Here is a 27631-nt window from a genome sequence, read left to right as displayed (position 1 = left end):
TATAATTTCGTTAAAGACTTCTTATGGATGAAGTAAAACAACTTCACAAAATAAATAATAATATTTATTTGTAATTATAAGAGTATACAGGATTGAGTGTCTTTTTTTTTACATTTAAGGTTTTTTTTTTTTTATAAATAAGTAACAGTATATGCTAATAGGCAAGTAAAATGAGTTCATTGAACTCTGAAGTCCGACATGAGAGGCCGAAATTAATCTCACTCGTTCAACATTATAACTATATATTAAGTACGCGAAACTATCTACGCTCGACGGGCTTAGTGACGTCGAAGCTGGCCTTTTTCTTCTTCTCGAGTTGCTTCTTCTCGAAGGGGCGTCGTTCGATGCTGGAATTATTAACGGGTTCCGGAATTTCCTCTGGCTGCGGTTGGTCAGCTTGTTCTGGGGTATCAGGAGCTGCGTCTAAATGTTTCCCTGCGCTACGCCCTATAGGTAGCGCGTGAAAGGCTTCTGCTAAATCTGGATTGATCTCTTCTAACGGTGTGTCCCCATTGCGAATATAAACTGGAACGTAGCCTGGCACTTCAGGTAAGTACTGCCAACTGGGCCGACACTCTGCAAAGGATAGATTTTTGATGTCATGAAAAATTATCTATTGATACAAAATTTGCGTCGGATTGACGTTCAGTTGAATTATGAGAGTAAGTAAGTTTTTGTTTGTCGTCTAACTCGAGTGTTCACTAGAATATCTAGTCGTCGACCATTGTCTGTTGAGAATGGTTGTCGCTACTGAAATCGGTCGAAATTAAATTATAACAAGTATTAATTTAATAGCGTCATAAACTTGCCTTTATAAGTATATGTATTGCAAGGGAAAGTATTTGGCAGATTATTATTACTGCCGCCTGTCGATCGTAAGCCTGAGAGTGACGCCAAGTATCTTTGATGGTGCTTTTGATTTTAGTTTAGTTTCCCCCTAGGTTGTTGTTCGCTAAATGCGGGGGTTGGTTGTTGGATGGTCCATAACAAATGAAAAAATCCAACACCCATTAGTTGTGATGGTGCGAATTTATTATATTCTGTTGGAACCTTACGTCCTACAAGTGACATCGTTAAAATATAATCAATATGCTCCCTTCATCGTTTGGATAGATTTGACATATTTAATTGATGATATAATTGTGTAAATAAAATATACACAGACATTTTCTAAACTTTTTAGCAACTTAAGCCAGGATATTTACTACTTCCTAATGGCATCCCATTTATATAGAACAATTTAATTTAATTTTAATACTAAGAACATATTATCAGCCGTCCTTGTATTATAAAATACACAATTGTCTAATTATAATGGAATTATACAATACAGATACACTACGCGGAGGTCAAAAGATGAGATCTGGACACGCGTATATGTCGTGCATCGTAAATTTACTAATAGACTTCAGATAGGCCAGGACTTGTTCTAACCGCTTCCCTTGTTAGTTCGGTCGTTCAACCAGTGAATGTATACCGTAGGTATTTCCTCTCTTTTAAATAAAAAAAAAATGTATTAACATACAAATGCGATGCAAATTAAGGATTTTATGAGAAAAAAAACAACGATGAAAAAATTGTAGTGGATTTTTATCGACTTGGTAATTAATATTATTAAAAAAGTTGAAGTGTTACACGCAACATGCAACTCCATCTTTTTTTACCTTGCATAATAATTTCTCCAATTAATAACTCTTTATTTGCTTTAAATATATTCACGAAATATTCAGTGCAATGACCGAGTATTTTATACCGGTTAAAAGAATTCGAGCTTCTCATTTATTGGTTACCTATCACATTTCGGCGTGTTTTGTATGAAGGCCAAGCTGCCAACATTTATATAATTGCGCACGCATAACCAAGCCTTCTATCAAGGTGTCACGTACAACTTTCCCGTGCATAGATTTTTCTGATGCGCGTTGTTTAGCAGTACTATGTTAAAAGCACTGCGCGGACGTAGGTACGCGACTTTCATCTAACGGTCCAGCGCCGCGAGGCTGAGTTTTTGCTTGTCAAAATGCTAACTGTAATCGCTGTACTCTTGCACTTCTCTAAAACATAACATTACATATGAAATCGATTTTGATCTTGACATCAATACCATAAGGTACATATTGGAATGGACTTTAAAAGTAGTTTATCGAAGGTAGCGTCGTTAGGCTTATACATCTTTCACCAATTGCTAGTTGGCTGTTGACCGAGATTCTCAATGGGTAATTTTAAATTATATTCAAACTGATATGCTATCTTAGAAGATTGATTGGCGATTAAAATAATCATAGAAGTTGAGTTGAATTGAGAAAAGGATTTATAAAACGAATTCTATTGAGGTTTCATTAAAGCGCCATTACAGTAAATGTTGTTAATTTGCCTTTAAATTTACCATATTTTGTTTACTTCAAAATTATTGATACCAAGATTTATATTCGTATTTTTAAGTCTGGGTTAAGATTTTAAAAATAACTAAAAAATATTGTGTTCCACGAAATAGGCTCCTTTGTATTTAATTTCATTAGAAACCTTGCGAGCTTTTACTCACACTCGCACTTAGCATAGCCATTAGTAAGAGTTATTAGTTAGAGTTTGGCTTGGCTGTATAAAATATAAAAAAGTATTGATACTTATAAGGAAACCTCTTCATATCTATATATATATTAACTTTGTAATACTTTTCAAGATCTGAATAATGTTTTTCTTATAATTCTTATTTCTATCCTCGTTATGAAATAAAAATAATTAATAACTTAATATATGACTATATATAACTGTATGTACATATATGTATGTATATATTATTCTAGCTGCTGTATTCGAGATTCAAATGTAGGACAACAAGGTGAAATGTTAAGTCAGACAAGATTTCTTATCTAAAAATGGTCAAGATGATTTTCAGAGTAAACACGAGAAATAACGATTTGTAGTTTAGTTCGATACGGATTTCTGTGTGCAGTAGCGGATTTCTAACTCGTCTTGCGTACCGATGGTTGCTTATTTTATATTTCTTTTCATGACACTGATTTTTATTTACTTTGTGTAAATGAGTTTTACAAAAGTTTTTAATTTAATTTTTATTGCATTATATTTATATAATTACATTTTTTACATTAATATCCTTAAAATTTTCCACTGCTGGGCTAAGGCCTCCTCTTCCTTTGAGGAGAAGGTTTTGGAGCATATTCCACCACGCTGCTCCAATGCGGGTTGTTGGAATACACATGTGGCAGAATTTTGTTGAAATTAAACACATGCAGGTTTCCTCACGATGTATTCTTTCACCGCCGAGCACGAGATGAATTATAAACACAAATTAATCACATGAAAATCAGTGGTGCTTGCATGGGTTTGAACTCGAAATCATCGCTTAAGATGCACGCATTCTAACCCCTGGGCCATCTAATATTACAAATGCGAAAGTAACTCTGTCTGTCGGTCCGATTTTCTGTCTGTCGTAGCAAAACCACTGTAGCGAAATTGATGAAATTCGGTATGAATCAAGCTTGAAAGAGCCTAAGCCTTTCTTCAAGAAAGGCTGACAACTAAACCCTAAAACGCGAGCAAAGTCGCGGGCGATAACTATTATCATACTTTTTATTACATAGGAGGTGATTGATCACAACCTATAGTCGGCACATTTGTGTGCCTATAAAAAGACATAGGTTCTATCTACATGATTATTTATGTACATTTTACATTCAGAGCCAATTATGGTATTATATATTTCTAAGATCAATCTGCTTGTTGGATTGTCGTAATAGCGTTAGTTTTTTTCTTACCGCTGGATGACCTAGCACGTAGTAATAAAAGTCATTGTCCTATCCAGTGATGTGTAACTGGACTTGAAACAGGTCGATCTTGTTTGTTTTCCCATTATTATTAAATTCCAATTCCCTTTACCCTACCGTTGCAAATTGTATATAATAATTTCCATTGCTTTTTATCTTCGTCTTAATTCAACGTAAAACGAAACAATAAGAGCGTTGTAAAATAAATTGAATTTATAGCGCTTTTTACCTAACAACGAAGTTAAAATGAGCCAGACCAATTAGTTTTTTTTTTTTAGTATCTACACTAATTTATTTGCCGACATCGGTTATAATGCTTTTCCGTTTTATACCTTTCTCAGAATAGCGATGATATCATTTCACGCTTTTGAGCTTTATGCGATGCGTAAGCTTAATGTTTTTGTTACCATTAAACATTCGGCCTTGACGTTATATGAAATATATTTATATTTAAAAATTACATAGAAAGATTTTTTAAAAAATATTTGCAATTTTTTTATGTACCTGTTATTACTTTAAAACCAAATATAACTGTGCATAAACTCTTTTTATATATAGTTTGATGCCTATTTAAAGTTAAAAAGTATATTATTATTTCTGTATACTGATACTCTATCGAAGCTTAAAGTTGTTAATGCGTTTTACAATTTGATTTGAAATGAAGTTTATTTTACAAATAACAATAACATTACAATTACAATAACTTTGTATCATTTTGGAAAACTATGTAACTTTACATATTAACAACCTTCAATATAAAGTTAACCTTAGGTAAAATTAAAGAGCATTTCATAATTCAAAGATCTTTAGAAATCGTTAACAAGCTTATTCAAGCACATAATTGTTAATAATGCTTGGAATTTGCGCTATTGTTAATATCAATGTGTTTAATTGATTACATTTAGGTGTTATAAGATAAAAAAATGATGCTGTGCGGGCGCACGATCACGGAAAAGATTAATCACGACTTAAATGCGAAGATTCAGTCGTGACTTAAAACTTGAAAAGTATGGATTAAACGTATTAATTAGCAAGTCATAAGGTTTTTGTTTTTAAATAATATAGACGTTTTTTATCCGCTTATATATATAATATACTTAGATAAAAAAGCGTGAAGTTAGTACTTGTTGACTTATAGGCAGGATGTAAATAAAATTGACTGGGTTTGAAATGAATTCTTCTCGGTAGAATTTACAATCTGAACCGGTGGTAGCTTTATAGCATTCGTTTTGATATAATCCTAAACGGACGATTCAAAGAAGAAGACAGACAGAAAACAGAAGCATACTTAAATAAAGTAAATTTTTATATTATGAATTTAAATATAAGAATGTGTTTCGTAATGATCAATTCAAGCGGTCTATTATTTTTCGTAATATTGTTTATTTATAGTAGATATATTAAAGGAACTGAGTTCTGAGTTTCTTTCGCCGGTTCTTCTCAGGTCAGGGTATTTTCTTTTCCGAACCGGTGGTGGTGTTTCATTGACAATCAATAAGTAAGTAATGCTTCTATATTGTATAAAGGAATTTGAGTTTGAGTTTGAGCAAAGTGCGTATAAAATAAAGTTTTAAACGTTATTTTTTTAACAGAAATCTAAGACGTGGTAAATAATATTAAATTTCTTTATTAACATTTATTAGTTGTAATTTTAAATAGTGTATATTATTTTTATTACAATGATATTATAACTTAGTTAATATAACTTAACTAATTTGTAAACGAAAATTTCTTTCGAAAGCATTGCTAATTATACGAGTATAAATGGCAACGAATCATAGCATAACAAAATATATAAAGCTAGGAACAGAATATTAGAATTAATATAATCTTTCTTTCCTTCTTGAATCTGCAATATAAATAATTAAAATTGACTCAACACATGTCACCACTCTAATGCTGTTACTTATATTCGCTTTTATTCGCGACCTATTTTTGATCTGATTGTTTGAATCTGATTGTAATGTCTCGTCTAGTTCTATGCGCGTCTCAGATTCATTTCGTTATCATTGTTGCCATAAAATAAAGCTGTCTTTCGCTGAACTTTTTGATCTTTGTAACTAGCAAATCATTTATCTAGTGACATAATTATTAGACTTATCGACGTATTACGTTGGTAGGATTAATTGATTACATAAATCTAATGATTATATTTAAAATATTTTTATTTTAATAGTTTATTTTATAGTTCCATATAAGTAGACAATTGATTTGGTCAATAAGAAATTATTTCTCAACTTATTGATTTTTTTTTTATTATATTTTTATAAGAGTGCACTGAAAACCATTTCCATCAAAGAGAAGAATTGTAGTTTATGTTCCCATTTTGGTGTATTATTAATTTATTTTAATATAAATTTAAAATTTTAGTATAACAATTACTAAATAAACGCCATTAAAAGTATTTAAAGGTTTAGTTAGTTTTCTGGTAAATTATATTTTTTTTAATACTGTTGTTTGGACTGGTTTGCTATACAATATTTTTTTTTTATAATTAATTTCTGATAAAACAATTTATTAAATTTATGCATTTCAATAAAAATGTCTATTAAAGTCAGATTCATTATTAAAGTATGAATTATTAAACAATGAAATTAATAAATAAATAGGAAAAAAATAATAAAACAACTCACCGATTAAAACTACGCACAAACAACACACGAGAATTAATGATTTGTACATTGCGAATATTTCTCGATTTACCAGTAAAATTTCACTTGTGAGCAAGCGCGGGCCGCGGCTGCGAGATTGCGAGTGATGCGCCGGCGCACGGAACCGGATTAAAAACGTGAGGCGTGCGGTTTATTTGAACCCGCGGGATGCAACTTTCCTCATGCAAATTAGATACCAGGTACAAGAATACACTTAACTCTGGATTGAGATTAAGATTTCTGTGAAATCTATACTTCAAAGAGCTTACAGGTTTTGTAAGTTTTAAAATTCTGACAATATTAATTTTCGGTATTTTCTTGAAATTTCACATCTATTACTTACGTTATTATTATTCTATGTATTATTACAATTAATTTTAATTTGTTCAAACATCTTCATGGATGCAAATTGAACTCTTTGTCAATTGACTGTTTGTTCCACAAACATTTGTACGAAGTGCCAAGTGTGTTAGCCAATATTAGGATATACTTATGATGAATCAGTATATTCTATGGTGGCATTTGTCAAATATATATTTGTCAAATAAAGGTATGTTATAAAAGTGTATTACTTATTCGCAATTTAAAATAACTTTATCTCTTCCCACATGTATCTAACAACCAGTTTTCGGCTCGAAGGTTGCTTGGAAGAGATCGTTGCTTTAGCGATAATCCTGTTGCACCGTAGGCAACTTTTGTTTATCCAAATATCATATTAAGTTTAAGTATTAGTGTGCAATAAAGAATAAATAAAAAAAAAAACTATAACACACACATATACGGTGGTTAAGCTAGAAATATATCGGTAAAAATTCAATTACGATATTGTGATCGCTGTGTTAAGAAATGATACTAAGTAATTACTATGAAATTGTAATAGTAATACTTTGATGTTATCGTTAAAATTATTTTATTATTATTTATATAATTACAAAAACCAAGGGCTCAAAAGTTCATCGAAGTGAATATATCTATTGTAAACAAATCGATGCGGCTACGGTTTCCTTAAAAAACCCCAAGATTAAACTATAAACTACGCATGCATAAAATAATTCATTTAAAAATTCATTAATTTTAAACAATATCACTGTTAAGTATCCAATGCTTAGTAGTATATATTATGGTTATGTTAGTTCGTGTATGTATTGGTAATATTGTATTTTTTCTTTCAAAAACTTTGATGATAATGTTGGGACCGATTTCGGCCACGGCGGTGGTACTTATGAGAGACAGTTATCTGCTCGGATACTTTATAGTGCAGATGTGTGTGCGCAAATACAAATGCACTCCCTTACTCATATAATCTAATGGAGAGGGAAAGCTGACAGAACCAGATAGTCAAGGCCTGTCCAGTGACCAACGGCTATACGTTTTTTCCGAAATCTGGGGTGCTATTTAGAATTTCTGGACGAAAAACCCGTTACTAAATCGGCTTATGGTTTGAACTTTGAACCCAGGATCGGGTCTTGCGGTCTAACGAGCCTGTTCTCAAACCGACAGTCTGTTATAATATTTATATATGGACATATAGTCAATACCTTATTATAACAAAATTACACGTTATAGAAAATATCTAAGAGCTGGTAATACAGGTCAAAATCTATTTATATTGTGCACGGTATAATCGCCTTGCCCTTTATTTTATAAGGCAATAGTGTTGTATAAACTGGTCACACTCAAGCTATTCTAAGAATTCTGTCGTTTAATACGGGTCTGCAGTAGTCTTGTTTCAGAAATTGTATCCGTTCAAATTTTTTAATCTAAGTATAAGTTATCCTAATACGAGTACAATTCTTCAATATTTTTAACGATTTTTTTACCTCTTTCTGCAATTTATATATATATTCATATACACGTGCAATGTACCTAAGCCATTCATATTAACAAGGTTGTATTAAAAGCCTCGAGAAAGTCTATATTGTAAATTATGAGCTTTCTAGTGACGTACTGTACGATGAATTTATTGTGACTTTTGGCACGATAATCGAGTATGGAGGAAAATAACTAGAAAGTTATTTTTAGATCGATCGAATAAATATTATTTTGTTTAATTTTTTTTTTCAGCATTATTTTGAAACAGACGTGACTAAGTTAAGGTCCAAAAATTTCAATAAATTACCATCACATCATCAGATATGGTTACCATAAAATAATCGTTCCTTTTTGTGCTTGCAATTCCTACGGAAATTCACCGAACATAAAAAAAAATGTTTTTTTTTGTTGACAAGGTACAAGGACAAGTTAAGGTAATTACAGAAATATTCATTACCAACATGTTGATGGCACAAGAGTTGCCATTTATCCTTTGGGGTTTTAATTCATTAGTTATCAAGTAAGCTTGGAATGTTATGAAAAACCTCTTAAAACTAAGGTTATTTTTATCAATGTTCTAAATCGAATGGAGTTTAGTACATAAATTACCACCAGTATCAAAGATGTGTGCAAAATTTTATCTCAATATTAGATGGATAAAAATCCGTTTAGTGATTTGATCCACACACAATGTCGGAAGAAATTAACAAAACAAATATTTTTATAAAATAACTATACCTGATGGTGAGTGGTCAGGTTGATGCCCGTGGAGATTTTAAATTAAGCCTTAAGAAATTTTAAACACTCCCTACATCGCCAATGCGTCAACAACCTAGATGTTATTGACAACTTACATGATTTGTGCCTTCTATAAATACATGCCGTATTTATACTGGATTACTTAGCCTTATAATCGGAACACATATATGGTGTTATATACCCAGACCTATATGGCAAAAAAATAAAAATAAAATAACGCCATTTAAACAAAGTAATAATTACTTATATGTCACTGTCGAAAAACTCGATCGGAGAAGAACGATTTGGTTAGGAAGTTCAGGAAAAACACAACGATTCGAGAACGGTATAAAATAAAAATATAATACTGTACAAAAATCAAAAGATAAAGCTATATAAGAATTTAAGGTAAAAAATTACAAATATTACGATTTTTGTAACGAAAATCATCAATGGTTGCATAATACAAGGTCAGCTGTAAGGCCGGCTCCAGGTGCGACGACCCTTGATCGAGCGATGACCGCTCCCAACCACTAAGACTATAGCTAATGATCCGTACAGATGAAACGGCAATAAAACTTTTATATCTTTACAGTTACCATGTTTAAACATAGCTATACTTAAGGTTAAAAATTCCGTAAGTCTATCAAGTTGTCACATAAGAACTGCTTAAGGTCATAGAAAAGGCGACGTGCAACTTGTACATACAAACTCCTTCTAGAATTGTCATACGAATAAGAAATAGTATATTTTCTAAATATTAATGAATATTTTTTTTTACGCTACGAGATTCACTTATATGAAACACTGAAAGTGAATTTGAGTATGTCGTTGTTATGTATCAAATAGCATACAGGGAATTTCTTATGTAATAATACTTCAATTCTGTTTGAACTTTTTAATGCAAAAACCATGAAAATACATCATGCATAATTAATAGGTAGGTATATCATCTAGACGTGTTGCTGGTGAAATTGGTGTTCGCAAAAATCGCAATGCATTGATCCTAAGTCTAAAATGAAAACAGATATAAGGAAAACTGTAAAAATTCGCAATCCGAGTAACAATGTCATAGTGAATGACATGACAGTCATTAAAGTCGTGCCGTATGGTCGATGTAACGATTATTCTATTCATTTATACAAATTATGATTCTTTTTTAATATTATATGCAAATAAAAATAATTAAATACTTTATATGCTTAATATTATACCAGTAAACTCTGTATCACGTATTAAAATAACCACAGGTAAGAATTACCTTTCTATTTCATAGACTGGTTGAGTGAATGTTTGATTTATGCTCGATTTTTGGCGAATTCGTGAAAATCGTAAATTTGTTTTGATGGTAGGTGAACGGGCAAGTAGGCCAAGTGGTGGTAATGTGGTCATGAACGCATATGCATTGGTTTTAGTAAATATTGGCCATTCCTTACATCTCCAATGTGTCAAAAATCTTGGGAATGAAATTGAAATTGGAGATGTTAAGACTCTGAAATAAAACTAGTTTTTAACGGATTTAATCGCGTATATTAATTATTTTAACATCCCGACGTTTCGAGCACTTTGCAGTGTTCGTGGTCACGGGCAGACTAAGGTGACATTTGTCTGTTCGAATTACAAAAGAAATATTATTTACAACTACCGCCAACGATTTCTTAATTGATATCTTGAGTAGCGTTCCGGTTGCACGCAGAAGGCACTAACTGTATCTTTAGGTCTTGCAGTCTGTTGGATTTGGGATTTTAAATTTTTAATATTAAAAATTTAATTTAGTAATTCGAACAGACAAATGTCACCTTAGTCTGCCCGTGACCACGAACACTGCAAAGTGCTCGAAACGTCGGGATGTTAAAATAATTAATATACGCGATTAAATCCGTTAAAAACTAGTTTTATTTCAATGTGTAATAATCGCGAAAATCTAAGATAACATTATGTTAAGACTCTGATGCCTTTAGTTACACTGGCTGTTGAATAAAACCAGAACACAGAAATACTTAGTATTACTGCTTGCCGGTTTGAGGTCAGGCGGACTTGCACGCAAATATTAGTTTTTCTACCAGTTTACCTACCAAATATACTTTGCACTTGTTCAATTAGCCAAAGCATTGTCTAAAATAATGATGTATGTTCTTGGTATTAAAACAGTTTCGACCTAAATATTGCATCTGTCGAATATTTAAAAATATTGATTTGGCTAATCGTGTCAAACTGCATTCCTTTTTATTTTTGTAATAAGTAGATATTTTATTTCCATTTATGTTATGTCTAATAACAATAGATGGCGTTTTATGATTACATATTCAGAACTTAACTGAAGATTTTAGGTTTAAATGAGGTTTATAATTTCATAATTAACGCTTAATACCGGTAAAAAAATCTGTCACAAAAAAAAACACTCCTACTCTGTACTACTGAATTTCAGTTCAGATCATCACGAGATATTCAGATATTTCGCGGGAACATGGCAACGTAAATCCAAACATTTGTGTCTGAAATCGAATCTTTGTTAAAAAATTCTAGGATTGAGGCCGGCTTAACCTAGTCCAATTAAACCTCGTTTATTTCCGCTCTAAATCAGAAGGAAAAGCCAAATTGGCATCTAAAAAGCTTGGTGTGCTTCCCGGTAACAGCTTTATTCATAAGACTGCATTCAACGCAGAGCGGCTCGAATTATCGATGATCAAGCCCTTTCCGACCTGCTTGATCTCTTGATGATCTTTGACTTTGCGTCACGTTTACCTACAATACCCGATTGTTGGAGGTGTCCATGGGCGGTGGGAGTCACTTCCGTCGCGTCCGGTGAGCCTCCTGCTGGTTTGCCACCTATAGTGCCCAATGCTTACATACTATGAATAATGTGGTCGCATATTATGAATTGTTACTATAACTTGTTCGTTACCCTTATTATTTTATTTATTTTTCTCGCAGGATACATGCTCTTAAGAATTTTCCCCACATGAAGTCGGGCATATGTGGGACTCCCCGGTGCTTAGAATGTCTGTTTACCTAATCTTTTTAGTTTATTGATTCTTTTCCACGGGATTTTAGATTTATCTCAGGGGATTAAAAAAAGCCAAGATAAGAAACTTTTAGAAAATTAGTTATCAAGTTTAAAAATTATAATAAAACTGTGATACTGATATAAGCAAAGAGTAAGTGCTGATTAAGTGCTGTAACTATAGGAAATTATTTATACCGTAATAAAAATAACCAAATTACTTAATGGTACGGCTATAAATTTTGGGATAAAAAGCGCAACTTAATTCTTATTTAAGTGCCTTTGAAACATTTTACTAACACACTATTAGGCATTACATAGAACATTAAATGGCATCATTTCAAACCTGGCTGACTGATGGTGAGTGGTCACCACTGCCCATAGACATTGGCACCGTTAGAAATTTTTACTATTTCTTACACTCCCAATGCGCCACTAAGCTTGGAAATAAGATATTATTTCCCTGGTGCCTTTAGTATCACTGGTATTCTCAGCCTTGAATCCGGAACACAACAATACTACGTATTATAAGCTGATTGGTTCTCAAGTTTGGTGGCGCATTGGCGATGCAAATAATGACTTATATTTCTTACAGCACCATTGTCTATGGGCGGTGGCGATCATTTACCATCAGGTGGCCCGTTTAAGTCCGCCTAATCAGTCAACAAAATATTTACTATGAACCAGCGCTAGGATCCCTCGCCCCAAGAAGGGAGTGAGACAGGATTTGCAGACGTGTATTCACTGACTAGCGTATCACCCTATTTGTAGAACGAATTTTCTATTTTATTGTTTTACATAATTCGAACGAGTGATATAATAAAAAAGGTCTAGGATGATAGTTTTGTAATATAAATAGGCAAAAACAAAACAGGTCAGTACATTGTTAGTGAAATAAGAGTTAAAACAAAATATTCCTAGTAGGAAAATTCATACATGTTTTCATATTCAAATTTTCATTAGTATTAGGGATAATAAGTACCCTATGTGTTATTCCAGACTGTAACCTATGTCACAATTTATGTCTGTGCTAAATTTAATTTAGATCCGTTCAGTCGTTGTAGCGTAATCACGCAATCGAGTACAACATCCATCCGCATCTATTTCGTATTTATAATATTAGTAAGAGGTAAGATATCTTCTTATCATTGACATTACGGGTATTTCCAAATATTATCTTTGTCATTAAATATTATTTCTTTGCTTTGTTTTTGTAACTGCCAAAATTTTCAATGAATATGTTTTTCATATATTACGGGTCTCTTTTACCTTATTAGATATTAAGTAAACATCATCGTTTAAAACATGATAAGATATTTTCAAATTAATATTTAATTGCTGCGTATGAGGTGAATACCAACCCGGGACGGGTAATAGGAATAATGTTGTGTTTTACTTTCCAACAATTTTTACAACTGACCTTGCCACTGTCGGGTTAGATTGTTGTCGATGGGAGAGAGAGAGAGAAAGAAAATGAAAAACATATCTATGTAACATATGGCATAAATTATTTATGCAGGATTCCTCAGAATATTCAATAGAAAAATCTCGTTGAGCTTGTCTAGACTTCAGCTCGCGATATTCGTTTGAGATTGACCTTTTCTAACTACTGAGCTTTTCTAACTATTAAAAATATTATGCATTAATCTTATCATAATGGGAAAAACTGTCTCTTCACATAAATAATAATATTTTGACGATATTGCTTGACGTATGAGTAGCATGCATTTAATATAATTAAATATGTATGTATGTAGGCAATGACGCAAAAGTTGAAAGATCACGCATAATCTACTGCATAAGCTGATACAAGATGAATCAGAGACGAGGCAAAAGCGCTATTTTGATAATTCCGCCTCATATTTTAAATAATATATTAGATAAAAAGATGAACAAAAATACGTACAGAACAATGACTTCAGGACATGAATCACACAAAAACTAGAACCGGACAAAGCAATTTTAAAGAAGGCAAAATGTTAGCAAAGACAGTTTATAATTCGCAAATATATCCATGACCTCATTTTGATACAATGATCGTTTATATATAGCATGTGTACGACGTATATAATGTAGTAAATATTTTGTTGAGAAGTCACGACTGCCAATTTCAAATCACGATTGATTATATATAAACATATATGATGTTTTATTGGCGTATTATTTCATGTTAGTACTTAGAAGTAGCAACCAGGAATTGAACCGTATAAAGCACCCTCATCTTTTAGGCAAATAAATTTTAATATTTTAGCACTGCTTAAGTGACTAATGTGAAATAGTCTTATCCAACATTAAAGAATCCATCCATCCGTCAGTAAAAAAATATGATTATGAATAAGTCGGTGAAACAATAAGTCACTTTTCAGTCAAACATATTTTCATTTAAATTAAGAAAATTTTGACTTAATAATGAATTAATTATATAACGAAAATGTATGGCTCTATCACGACAAAAATAAAATAAAATCTATTAAAATTTGGTTCTTTGATTCGAGAGCTATAATGTTGGATATACGCTGGAAGTATTTTGTTACTGGTGATAAGAGTTTGCTCGTCTACTCACTCACTCTATCGAGATATAGTATCACTTTGTATCAGTACACACTTTGCTGCTATATTCGGGTTTGAATAATTAATCAGTATTACAGCCACAAGGAACTTATAATCTTAGCTCTCTAATCGGTCCAGAGTTTATTCAGCTATCTTACTAATATAATAAAATAGTTGTCGCCCGCGGTGTCACTCTCGTTTTAGGAGTTGGTCCTCTCGTGTTAGAATTAAAAAAGACCTTTGTCTTTCTTTGGAGTTCAACCTTGCTTCATATAAAATTTTATCAAATATGGTTCAAAGGTTTGGCCGTAAAAGAGCAACAGACAGACAGACAGAGTTTCTATCGCTTTTATTATATGAGTAAAGTATAGATGTGAAAGTTGGTATGTTTGGGTGTTAGTTACTCTATCTAGCAAAAACAGCTGAACTACGGCATGGTTGGATTTGGATGTATTAACAGCTGCCGGCGGAAGCTAGTACGTCGTATATGTAATGACTTATAATTAGAGTTAATAGTTTGTATCTAAAATAAATTAAAAATAAAGAAGTGATGACCACCGTTCATCAGTTGTCTCAAAATCATTACAGTCTTCTTGCTGCTGCATATACGAGTATGTACATACATACGTCGTATGATTTGATAATTCCAATCACGAAAAGCCGAGGGATATTGCGAAGACTGATAATAGTGCAAACATCCGGATAATAGTGCATCTTACATATTTGATTGTTCAAAATTTACACAAAACTAGCTCTGTTAACTCGGAGTTTTTTTTTTAAATCGAAAATGCGAAGGGACCGAGTTTCGGAGTTTATAATCAACCTAATTTTAAGATTTGTTTTTGCCAATATCACAATTGTTTAATAATAATCTATATTATATAAAAGCGAAATACCACTCAAAATATCAAAATCAAAATATACTTTATTCAAGTAGGCTTTTACAAGCACTTTTGAATCGTCACTGATTAACCGCGTAATCTCAGAAACTATAACACCTAGAAACTTGGAATTTGGCATGTAGGTTCCTTATAGGGTGTAGACACAACGAATTTTTACGAAACTCTACCCCTAAGGGGGTAAAACGGGGTTTGGAAGTTTGTGTTTCATAAATTTCGCTCGGGTAAAGCCGAAGGTTCAGCTAGTTTTAATATAAGTTTCTCCTTATAAATCATGATTTTTTTAAATGTTGCTATAAAGTGCAAATGATGACCTTGTTGTTTGTTGCGATTATGATAAAGCTTTTTCTTAGTAAAATTGTATTTATGTCCGAACTTCAGTTATCAGTATTTCTTTTCCATTGTTTATATATTTAAGATGCGTACTAAATCTCGTGTTTCGTATATTTAGTACAAAATTATGCGCAATAGAATGAAGATAACCTTTCTATTATTGTCATGCGGGATTTTTGTTAACATACAGAGTGTTTTTTATCTTTCTTCGATACTATATGAGGAATACATTTATACAATTATGTATACATATGTAATATACTTCATTATATTATATTGCACAGTTTTATGTGTTTGAATAATAGTTATGAAGAATTTTTATTAAGTTTTTTTCTTCCTTATTAATTTATCGTTACTATTCAACTTTACATAGCGGTTGAATGGTGTCAATATCAAATTATCTCCTTTTGTCATTAGTAATTTTATATTGGTAAGAAGGAGACAAAGTATCGTTTAGCTATGCAACTCATATATAAAGTTTATTAGTAGTAGTTAGGGTATAGTTTATTTATTTCCATAGCGGCAGTAACAATCTGTTAATGGTCCATTACTGCGTATAGGACTCGTAATCTCTTAAGGGAAAACTATGAAGCTCATTCCAGCACGCATACTCCATTGCTGATTGGTGAACACACGTATACAGACTTGCAGAATTCCTCGAGATTTTTTCCTTCACAAGCCAACACAAGACGATATTAATTTTTCATAAACATAAATATATCAAGTGAAGTCATTGGTGCTTGCCCAGACTTGACCTCTTGACCTTAGGTTAAGTTCTACGCGTTCGATCCACTGAGCCATATCGGCTTTATAGAGTCGTAAGTTTTAATAAACCAACCATAGACAAAACAATTTTATTTTTAGTTATATCGATAATAATGTCATCTACTATAACCCCGACAAATGTTGAAAAGAATATCTTACTACATAAATTAATATTCTTTATACACATTGTAATTGTGATAATATGCGCTTACGTATCTCTGGGTATCGATGCTGACGTCAAAAGTGTTACGAAACAGTTAATTATATTTTAAATAATCTAATTAGCTTTAATGATTCTATATAACATTATAAGGGGGCTAGGCTAATCATTTATTATCAATTATTTGGCGTTTAGTGGAATGGCTTAGAAGTTAAAGTGTTTCAGCGCCATCTAGCGGCGAGTTACTACAAATCGGATTTTAAAAAACCCTTTCCATGAAAGAATACATATAAGGGCAATTCAACATATACTATGGTAATCGGCCAAACCGTGTCGAAGTCTATTCATCTCAAACAAATAATAAACTAGATATAAATAGATACCGCATGATCATTAGATAGTATAAAAGAAACGTATCATATTTTTTATACCTACGATGATGTCGTCCTAGCCATACTTGAACATCATAATAAATATATGAAAATTAATAACAACAAAATTACTTACTGATGGTGGGTTATACCTCAATTGAATGATTTACTTGGTACAATTATACAAACACAATATAAGTGGTAGCGCATCAAGTGTGTGCATAGCACAAACTTCGGGCTTGGTCAGACGGCTTGCGGTATCTAGCCTTCTCTAAATCTGTGGTTGAAATGCTTATTTTAATCAGTGCATTAGTATTATATATTCTGTAGAAAAAAATCCGCTAACTTTTTTTTGTCACTCCTCAGTTTTGGATTGACATTTCCGACCGTGTGGTAGTACTTGGTAGGCTCACAGAAAAACTTTTGAATCATCATGTTACCATGTTGAATTCATGTAAAGCTACCACTGATTCGGTAAGTTGATTCTACTGAGAAGAACTTCAAGAAACTCAGTAGTTATTATTATCCACCACTTTAATTACAGAGTATGTCAATAAGGTGCATTTACATTTTTATTTTTTATCTTTAATATACTCTTGTATCGAGTAATATTCCTTATTTATCAATGTTTTTTTTGACGTGTGCTTTAAATTGCTCCAGGATAGATGTATCTAACTTTCGAAGTTGCAAACTAGTTCGTTATTAATTTACCTTTCCTCCACGTGTTGTAAAGAAATTATGAAGCAACTGCAAGTATATTCACTTTGCTAAAAACATTCCGAAGGGACCCTCGAGCTCCAATATTGCTTATACTACCCATGAAAGGTTGGATCCAAGCTGTTAAAGAAAATCTTTATAGGAGAGGCACAGTTGCATACGTGTCGGTATTGCAACCACGTGTGCAATTGTGCACAGTTTGTATTCAGGTATTGTACACAAAAACGATGAGGAAATATGCTTATAGAGCATAAGCATATTTCCTCATCGTTCTTTACACACAGTACAAGAAACATTAAACATCTGATGCCTTTGAGGCTGGGTATTTGTTTTAATAATAAAATCAACGGTTGACTCGTTCAATATATTAATCGTTCGTATTGTAAATAAATATTATGTTAAATTCTATTTTTGCACGCTATTAAAGCAGTGATTTTATTATATTTCAATTTAGCATAGGGTTTATGTGAAAATTCGCGTGATAGGATAGAAGAGTATCAAATGCTTTTAAGCGCCTACTTCTTTTGATAAAGCAACCACACACAATTGATTAATTGCTCGAAAAGTTTCACTTATGAAATATAAAGTTATATTTTTTATGTAGGTGGCAAAAACTTTGCATCAAGTGAGTATTCATCAAATGGAAAATAACTACCGCCCCTGGACATCTGCAACACCAGGAGCTTGCAGGTTATGTAGGTTTCACAAAGTCGTTTTGCGAAGCAGGGAACGCTTTACACAATGCGCTGTTGTGGCTTTTCGGATATCTATGTTATGCGGATGATAATTCGAATTTCCAAAGGGGAAATTCAGCATCCGGGATTAATCCAAACTTTTCCTCGGAACATTTCCCTTGAAAAATGCCGTAGCAGATGCAGTGTGTTCCAACATATCTACACAAAGCTAAATAATGAAGCAGGTCGAAAGGGCTTGATCGTCGATAATTCGAGGCAGATTCAAATGGAAGAAGCTGGTACTGGGGAGCACTCGCCCAGAGGTGAGAGTAGTACTTCGTGTAAGGCCAAATTTACGCCTTGTAAGTTTTAGACGATGGGGGTATGCAGCCTTGTGGAACACCAATCTGCCAAAAAGCAGATACATTTGCATAATTTCTATGGAAGCCCATAAGAAGGAAATTTCTAAAGACGCGCTTTGTGCCATACGCGATCGAAGGACTTCCCTATGTCCGAACTGCTGCTAATGCCTCCCCCTTGGACTGAACTCTTTCCGCCCATATATGCGTCAGGTACACTAGAACATCAGCGTCTGATAGACCCCGATGGAAATCCTACTGGTGGTCGCTTATCAGATGGTGTTCTTCTAGGCGTACCTAGTTCTAATCCATTATCTTGGAAAACAAGGAGGTGATGGCTATAGGCTATCTAATTGACAAGTCTGAGCTGTTGGGCACCTTAGGTGCCTTTTTTAGGGATCGGGTGCACTAAAGCAGTTTTCGGGAGTTCGGGACGACGTCTAATGCGTAGGATTGTCGGAAAAGTTGAGTTAAAGTTAGTGCCAGCTCGGGAGCGCTTGTCTGTAGCACAATCGGAGGGATGCCATTGGATCCACTTGACTTACGAATATCCAAGGAAAAAAGTGCAGTTGCACTTTTACCGGAATTTACCCGTGGTACCATACCATATTTGTTTGATGGTGACCTTCCTCGGTCATTCAGAGTCGAGTAGTCGCGAAGAGAGAGAGCTTAGCGAACCGAACGCTTGAGGAAGGAGCTGACACAATCAGTTTAACACTCATAATTAAATCAAATTATTAAAATGTAATATAAAAAATAAATATAATAAAATGTAAAGTATTTACATGTACAGCCTGTAAATTTCCCACTGCTGGGCTAAGGCCTCCTCTCCATTTGAGGAGAAGGTTAGGAGCATATTCCACCACGCTGCTTCAATGCGGGTTGGTGGATTCACACGTGGCACAATTTCGTTGAAATTAGACAAATGCAGGTTCCCTCACGATGTTTTCCTTCACCACCGAGCACGAGATGAATTATAAACACAAATTAAGTATATGAAAATTCAGTGGTGCTTGCCTGGGTTTGAACCCGCAATCATCGTTATGATATACGAGTTCTAACCACTAGGCCATCTCGGCTTTATATACTATTTACTAATTGAGTTAACTAAAAAATAGATAAAAAGGCGTTGCAAAACCCAACTGATGTTTTTACAAGAATATGTCAGGGAAAATGGAATGTTGAATTAGCGAATATGGAATAAATGTGATTCAACTCCGATTCAAATTCAACCTTGTTTTAAATAATACGTTTACTACGAGAAAAAATAAAGTTAAGTAGTTTTATTAAATACCTGTTATTATGTGCTTAGTGACTAATGGCTTTGTTTATATTAAAACCAGAACATAACGTGTTTGTTTCGAGCTTAAAAACGTAACGTTAAACATCATTTGTAATATTTAATTGTGATGTATTAATCAGACAATTCAATAATTTTATATTATAGTTATTATGATTGATATTTGTTTTTTACATTCACAGTCCAGGCTATTAAGACCTTTTTTAATAACATAATTTATGTTTTTGATTTTCTAAATGTATTTTTACTATTTCTCCACTTTACTAATCTTACAGCGTATAAAGTTATATTATTTTATCGAGACAAAAAGTATTTTCATCGAAATACAAAAAATATATATCGAATCATTTTTTTGTTTAGCTTTAATTCAATGATGATGACCGATACAAAGTTCTCATAGCTTGACAGCTCGACAGGTATAATTTTCCGATAGTAATATTGTGGTTTTTACAGCCATCTGTATCTATCGTCTGATATCCGCCTCTATTAATAAGAAGTGGTTAACTAAAGCAATTAAAATAATAAGGGCGTTTATACAATGAATGTTATTGTGAATATTCATAATAGAATGTGAATACTTTACATCAAAAACAAATAAAAAAAGTGTTGGGAAAAAATCTTGACTCACCGATCATTGAGTTTAATAATTCAAATATGGTTATGATTTGTTAGTTATATGAAATCAACAAAGTGACTTTACATTTAGTAAAAAAATCAAAAGACGTTAAATTGTTTTCCTATATATTTTTTTAATAAAATCTAGTCATCGATGGTGTAATTTTAGAACGAATAAATTAAAATGACATCACGAACCATTATACAATGAATTAATAAATTCTCCACGTGAACTAGTGGAATGCTCTGGACCTTTTCCGTGATGGGATGACTGATTTGATTATCCGTCATGTTGACCGCGAAGTGTGTGATCGGCCTAAGTAATCCTAGTACATTGTCACTGTATTTGCAAATCACACGTATAGTCGAGTGGAAATTAATATTACCTTCATACCTTCAACCTAACCTTTATATAGTGTATATATAGTGTAATTTACTATACTTAACAATATGATAATTTAACATGAGATGCGTTTTAAGAAAATAATAATTTAAATAATATTGTATATTATTAATGAATATATAAGACACATAATACGTTTATTATTAGGTAATTAATAAATATCAATTGAGTCATACAATTATTATATTACTTAAATAATAATATCTACGAATTTAACGTAGCCAAGCGTAGTATTTATTCAAGATTAGCAAAAAAAAATCAACGCGGTTTGGATGCAAATGACTGTGGAAAAAGAAAGAACTATGTAAAAACAAAACAAACAACATGAGTTTATAAAGCGAAACCGCAGAAGGATCTTGAATGAAACTTAACATCCCTTGAATAAAACTGTATATAATATAGAGCTTTTGTGGTTGCGGTTGATTTCCTAAAATAAAACAGTACATTCCGAAGCAACTCACAAGATTCATATTAAGGCGAAATGGTCTTCGAAAATCGTAATATAGTTCGCGCATTTTTAAAAATAGATTTAATATATTTTCTTATACTAAACGTTTTACAAAATCTGTTCGAGGAAATCGATACACCATTGAAGATCATCAGAATTTTAAACTTTGTACATTTTAGAAGCATTTTTTATTGCTTCAAAACAAGAATAGTTAATTGAAAAGTATATCAAGGTGTTCAATACTTATTAAACTAAGTTTTTTAGGAATCCGTTTTATTTGCTTACTAAAATTGCAAAGAAAACAAAAATTTAAACTTGTATTATGCGCTCAAATTTAACTATTCCAGAGGTACCGTCCCATATATTGTACGCGACGTCTTCTCAGCAACGGACCTCGCCTTAATAAAACAAAAACTTTGTGGTAGGGCTTTTTGCAAGACCGTGTAACTACTGGCTCACTCATCCTACAAACCGGATTACTATATTTTCGTTCCCAAGGTTAGTGGCGCTTTGGCAGTGGTTAATATTTCTTACAGTGCCAATGGCTATGGGTGGCCACCATTTACCATCATTTTGCATCAGTATTATATACAAAAAGAGAATCAAATTAGAAATTAAGTTTAAATAACTATGACAAAAGAAAGTTATGTTGTATTCATTTACGTTACTTATTACTTGTACCTAAGAATTGGATTTGTTCTTAATGTATTTAACAAAGAATATACATTATAAAGGAGTTAAGTTTCTATTTAGAACTTATTGGAATACTTTTTTTATTATAAAAAGTAAAGTAATAGCCTGTATACGTTGCACTGATGGGCTAAGGCCCTCTCTCTCTTAGAGGAAAAGGTTTGGAGCTTACTCCAGTCTACAATGCGGGCATACATATTATGAATACATATGATTGAAATTTAATTGAAGTCAGACACATACAGGTTTCTTCTTAATCTTTACTTCAGACGAACGAGATGAATTTTAAACACAAATTAAGCCCGTGGAAATTGATGAAGTGATGCTTGCTTGGGCATGATACCGCAAAGATCGGTTAAGATTCAAGCGTAACCGCTCCCGCTGTAAGCCATCTCGGCTTTATTGGAATTATATTTACGTATTTAATCAGGTTTGTATGTTTTGCCACAAAGATTATGTAGCAGGTGTATTTTAATGAACATTTGCATGCGGTTAGCCGCCACGCCTCGCAATAAATCATTTCTGGCTGATGGTAATTATTATTGTTCGAAGAGGAAACTATTGTTAAATATAATAATTATAATATAATTGAAAATTGTCTGGTGTAGCCTTTGATGAAAGATTTACTTCAAAATACTACAAGATTAATCAAAATAAAATACATATATATAAAAATATATTTATTTAATTACAAAAGCGCATGACATTTCCAGTCAAATTATAATTTCGATTGAACAATTACAAGAGTACACGCACGAATCAAATACAATTATTTTTATTAAAAATAGAACAGTAGTGTCAATTTAGGCTAACATTTTTTTTTCTTTTCATTCATAAGACTTGAACATGATTAGCAAGTATTCATGTAGTAAGGCGCATTCATCGTCATAGACATTGACTATCATGCTACAATTATAATACATTTAACTTAATCGCGTATCATATGCAGTTACAAACGAGGAATAAATGGCAGTTAATTAAGTTGTTGTAGGATTACTGTTCTATTAAAGAGTCTTTATATTAAAAAAATAGAATACATTTATTCTCTTATTCAAATCACAGATTCACAAGAAGTTATAAACAAATTTTAATACATATATTAGCTGTCATTAATGTCACAGTGGTTTAGTAAAAAGGGATTTTTTTTTTTATATATATTTATTTTAATAATAGTAAATATTGATATAATATCCTGTGATTTTTTTAAATTATATTGTTCATTCGAAGTTTAAATAAATTCCAATAATATTTTTAAAAAATGGCGTTATGAAGTACTTGACATTGCATTCCTTACATTTATTTTCAAAATTATACATTATTATTAAATTAATTTACAAAAAAAATGTGTATTAATGGAATTAAATATGCATACCATATATTTAATTAAAGCTGTGATTTGTTCCAAAATGTCAGATTAATATAGTTACAATATTTATTTATATTAACAGATTTATACTTAAGTCAATCTGTTTAACTCAGTAATAAAGCCTTTAAATGTTTTTTTGTTATTTCTATAAAAGTATAATATACTATAGTTCACATATACATATTAAACGAAAATCTGTATAGATCTTTTTTAATATTCTTATTTTGACACAGTCGTCTAGTCGTTTTGATTTAATTTAGCGTTTTTTGTACCTGAAAAAAAAAAAGAAAAATACGTTAGGTTTCTTATAGGAAAACCGGTAATGTAATTAAAATGGAATATTTTAACATGTGTTTCAAGATTATAAGAATTAAGATGGTAATTAATTTGAAGCGTGTGATTACCTTTAATTATATTCCATTGTGTGTAATCTGTGATATTGAAGTCGGGGTTTTTCAACACAATTCAATTACATAATTAATACCGATAGATCTCAAAGTTAAATTTCTCTACAAAACACTTACCCATTGGAATTCGCATGAGCTGTAGCCGTTGCTGTGGCAGTGGCTGTTGCTGAACTACTACCACCGCCGTAATTACCACCGCAGCCACCGCCGCAACCGCCACCATGTTGTCCGCCGCCGCTGTATCCATTGTTTCCGCCATATCCGCCGCCGTAGCCGCCACCACCTCCACCTCCTCCGCCGCCGCCACCACCGCCACCGCCGCCGCCACCGCCGCCGTAACCACCGCCGTAACCACCGCCGTAACCACCACCGTATCCGCCGCCGCCTCCACCCCCGTATCCACCACCATTGCCATGTCCACTTGGGATGGAACCTCCGCCGTAATTGCCACCATAATTGCCACCATAGTTGCCACCATAACCACCGCCTCCATGATGACCTGAAATTTAAAACACTCTGTATTACACTACAATTATACATATTTACGTAGAAGAACAAAATGATAAACATTAGGGAATGTAGGTTAGCACTTAGATCGTATTTTTCAAAATTCCTCTTCTTAGGGGTTAAATATGTTGATGTTGAATGACGGGGACGTCATGTTTATGTTAGAACTATAAAAATTAGCATTTATAAAGTATAACCGTTACACCATTTTTGAAAATGTATTAGCCAAGAGACTCAAATTGGTGAAGAAACTTTGTATGGAAGTTTGTCATTTTTTAATAAATAAACATGAAAATCCGTATTTAGAATTTTCTTTATAAGTAAAAGGCAAATGTTGCATTCTTATTCAATAGGATATCCTATCGGGTAAACGGCTGGTGTTGTAATAGAAATCTAATTATCAGATATAAAACTTATTGTTTTGTAATAATTAAGTTAAACAATGTTATTTTATTGACCACAATACAATAAAGGTGCAATTAACTATATCTATACTACACTAGTATTTAAATTATATTTATTGCGAAATCATAAATTATACGATCAAAGCATGAAACATCAGAGATGTTATAATTTAAGACAAAAAGTTGTTTTTCGTTTCACGGTTCGTAACCAGTTTTATATTGGCAATGTAAAAAATATATTACAAAGAAAATCCTTGAAAAAAATATCGTTTTAATATCCATATTATACCATTTGTTAATATGACCTTTGAATTTAAGGATGTATGATGTTTGTGTTATAATCCTACAAATATTATATATGCGAAAGTGACTCTGTCTGTTACCTCTTCAAGCTTCAAATCGCTGAAACGATTTAGATGAAATTTGGTATGGATAATGTTTGAGTCCCGGAGAAAGACATATGTTAGTTTTTATCACGGAAATAATTTCTTAAAGGTGTGTAAAGAGACGTGGAATTTTGTATGGGGAATCAATCAAAGGTTGTATATTGTGCTAAAAGTTATATAAATTTCGGTAAAGCCGCGAGTTCGCTAGTATATATAATACATAAGGTGAGAAGTTAGTCTGTTTGCTTAAATGCACCAATCTCCAGCTCTACCAACACGATTCGAAGAAATATTTTCCATTAAGCAGTCAATTTATTGAGGAAAGTTATAAAGAATATAGGTAACATCACGCTACGACCGTTTTATGCAATTATAAACTCGCGAGGCAGCTCGTCAAGAATACTTTTGAGTCAAACGCTGCTATAATACTTTACTTTATCTCATTATAAAAGTTAGCTTGCAAATGTTGATTTATGGACGAGATTATAAGCATATGGTTTATTTGATTTGAGCTTCATTATTTCAGGACACCTTTAAATTAATATGATTATTTTTATAAATCAACAAAATATATTATTTTATAAAACATTAGAAATCATTTGAATATAGAATTCTGTGCGAATATATATATTTATATCTTTACCTAAATGCGATGCGTAATGTACTTAATAATAAAATTCGAATTTGAATGTCAATGTTTAGAATGTTTATGTATGTATGTTTAATTTAAATTTATGGATTAAACAATAATAAATTACCTCCATGTTCTTTAATGACTTTCACAACAATGGTTTTTGATGGTTCCTGGTATCCACCGTGGCCGCCGTATCCTCCTTGACCACCGTAACCACCGTGCCCACCGTAGCCACCGTCATAACCACCGTGACCTCTACCCTCGTATCCACCGCCTCCGCCATATCCATATCCACCGCCAAATGATATACCTCCAAGACCTAATAACTTCTTAAGATGTCGCTTTTGTCTGTTCGAACGGACTTGTCTTTCTTGATCTTCTAGTTTCTATAAATAAAATATTATTTAATACGATAATAATATTGAGTAGGTAACACTTGATATGATTTCCTTATTATGCTCTGTATAAGATCATATTAAACGTACGCTGTAGAAAATATTTAATAAAATAATTTATTAAATAAATAAAAATGTAAAATTGACTACGGTGATATTTGGACGCGATTAAAGATTGACTTTGTATTTTATAATGAAAACTTTAAAATAATTCGAATTCGAAGATTGTATATTTTAATATTTACCTGAACATAAATAGGTTGTGTATTTACACCTAACGACTTCGCTTGGGGTTCCAACACTTTAGGCTGCTGATTTCCCTGAGTGAGAAGTACTAATATTGGAAACTGGCGCGAGCGATCCGTAACATGAGTCCTCGTTTCCCTCGGGGGAGCTAAAACTGGAGCTACAAAAACTCGTTCTCCGCCTCCCAGGGCGTTATCATTCACAGAGGCGAAGGCGACCGCCGCCAGCGCCAGCACGCTCACTACACTATGGAATCCCATCGTGATTACTGGCGCAGGACTCACGCAGACGACCTATATATAAGGCTGTATTCTATCAGACGCGATCGGACGTCACGGACCGCTTATAAATGTCTACGAACAGGACACCACGCTTCTCACGATGACGTCAGAGAAATACCTAATAATGAGTGATGCTTCCATTGATGTTTGTATTGTTATAGTTTATAAAAACAACAACTGAAGCGTACCTACATAAAACGTACAGCGACCTGCATAGTAATTTTGCGCACTCGGAGCACGTATCTGGTTATTCCTAAAAAACCGGACGCTGCTTGGTATGTTGAGACGCTGTAACGATGTTCGGCATTTTTTTTTTAGGCTTCAAAGACATTCCTTTTATAAACATTGAAGACTATACAAAATCCTATACAAATCAAATCAAAATCATTTATTACACCTATCGTAAACTTGTTATTTATTCAAATAGACTTATTTCAAGAAACATCAAATTTAAAACCACTGGTTCGGATTATGGTGAGAAGAACCGACAAGAAACTGAGTAGTTTCTCTTTTTCATCAAATGTTTATGTTGAATTTATTTAAGTAGTTATTTGGCATTTATTTTTAAATCGTTATCTGAATTGATTTTATGAAAAATATTAATACATAAATTGCGTTTCTCAAACACGCTACAAAATAATTGTTATAGGTACATAGCTACGTATAAGGATCTATAAAAAATATTACAAAGAATACTTAAGTAAGTACTTCGAAATTAAAATACCTAGTCATAC

The 27631-nt window shown here is 32.6% G+C and overlaps 2 protein-coding genes across 2 annotated transcripts; both read right to left on the bottom strand.

The window, feature by feature from the left end:
• Window positions 1-46: 46 nt before the first annotated feature.
• On the bottom strand, window positions 47-23019 carry LOC125063893. Its single transcript, XM_047670581.1, has 3 exons — window positions 23014-23019; window positions 6416-6522; window positions 47-576 (listed from the first exon to the last, which is right to left on the bottom strand). The coding sequence occupies exons 2-3, from the start codon at window positions 6462-6464 to the stop codon at window positions 260-262; spliced, it is 366 nt and encodes a 121-aa protein (XP_047526537.1). The 5' UTR covers window positions 6465-6522; window positions 23014-23019; the 3' UTR covers window positions 47-259.
• LOC125063885 (glycine-rich protein DOT1-like) lies at window positions 23014-26915 on the bottom strand. The gene is made up of 4 exons (XM_047670569.1): window positions 26616-26915; window positions 26100-26361; window positions 24162-24543; window positions 23014-23909 (listed from the first exon to the last, which is right to left on the bottom strand). The coding sequence occupies exons 1-4, from the start codon at window positions 26874-26876 to the stop codon at window positions 23894-23896; spliced, it is 921 nt and encodes a 306-aa protein (XP_047526525.1). The 5' UTR covers window positions 26877-26915; the 3' UTR covers window positions 23014-23893.
• Between the last annotated feature and the right edge of the window lie 716 nt (window positions 26916-27631).

Source organism: Vanessa atalanta, chromosome 1 (assembly GCF_905147765.1).
Source record: "Vanessa atalanta chromosome 1, ilVanAtal1.2, whole genome shotgun sequence".
In the NCBI taxonomy this organism is placed as follows: domain Eukaryota; kingdom Metazoa; phylum Arthropoda; class Insecta; order Lepidoptera; family Nymphalidae; genus Vanessa; species Vanessa atalanta.
The sequence above is the reverse complement of the archived record's forward strand: the minus strand, read 5'-3'. Positions and strand labels throughout refer to the sequence as shown.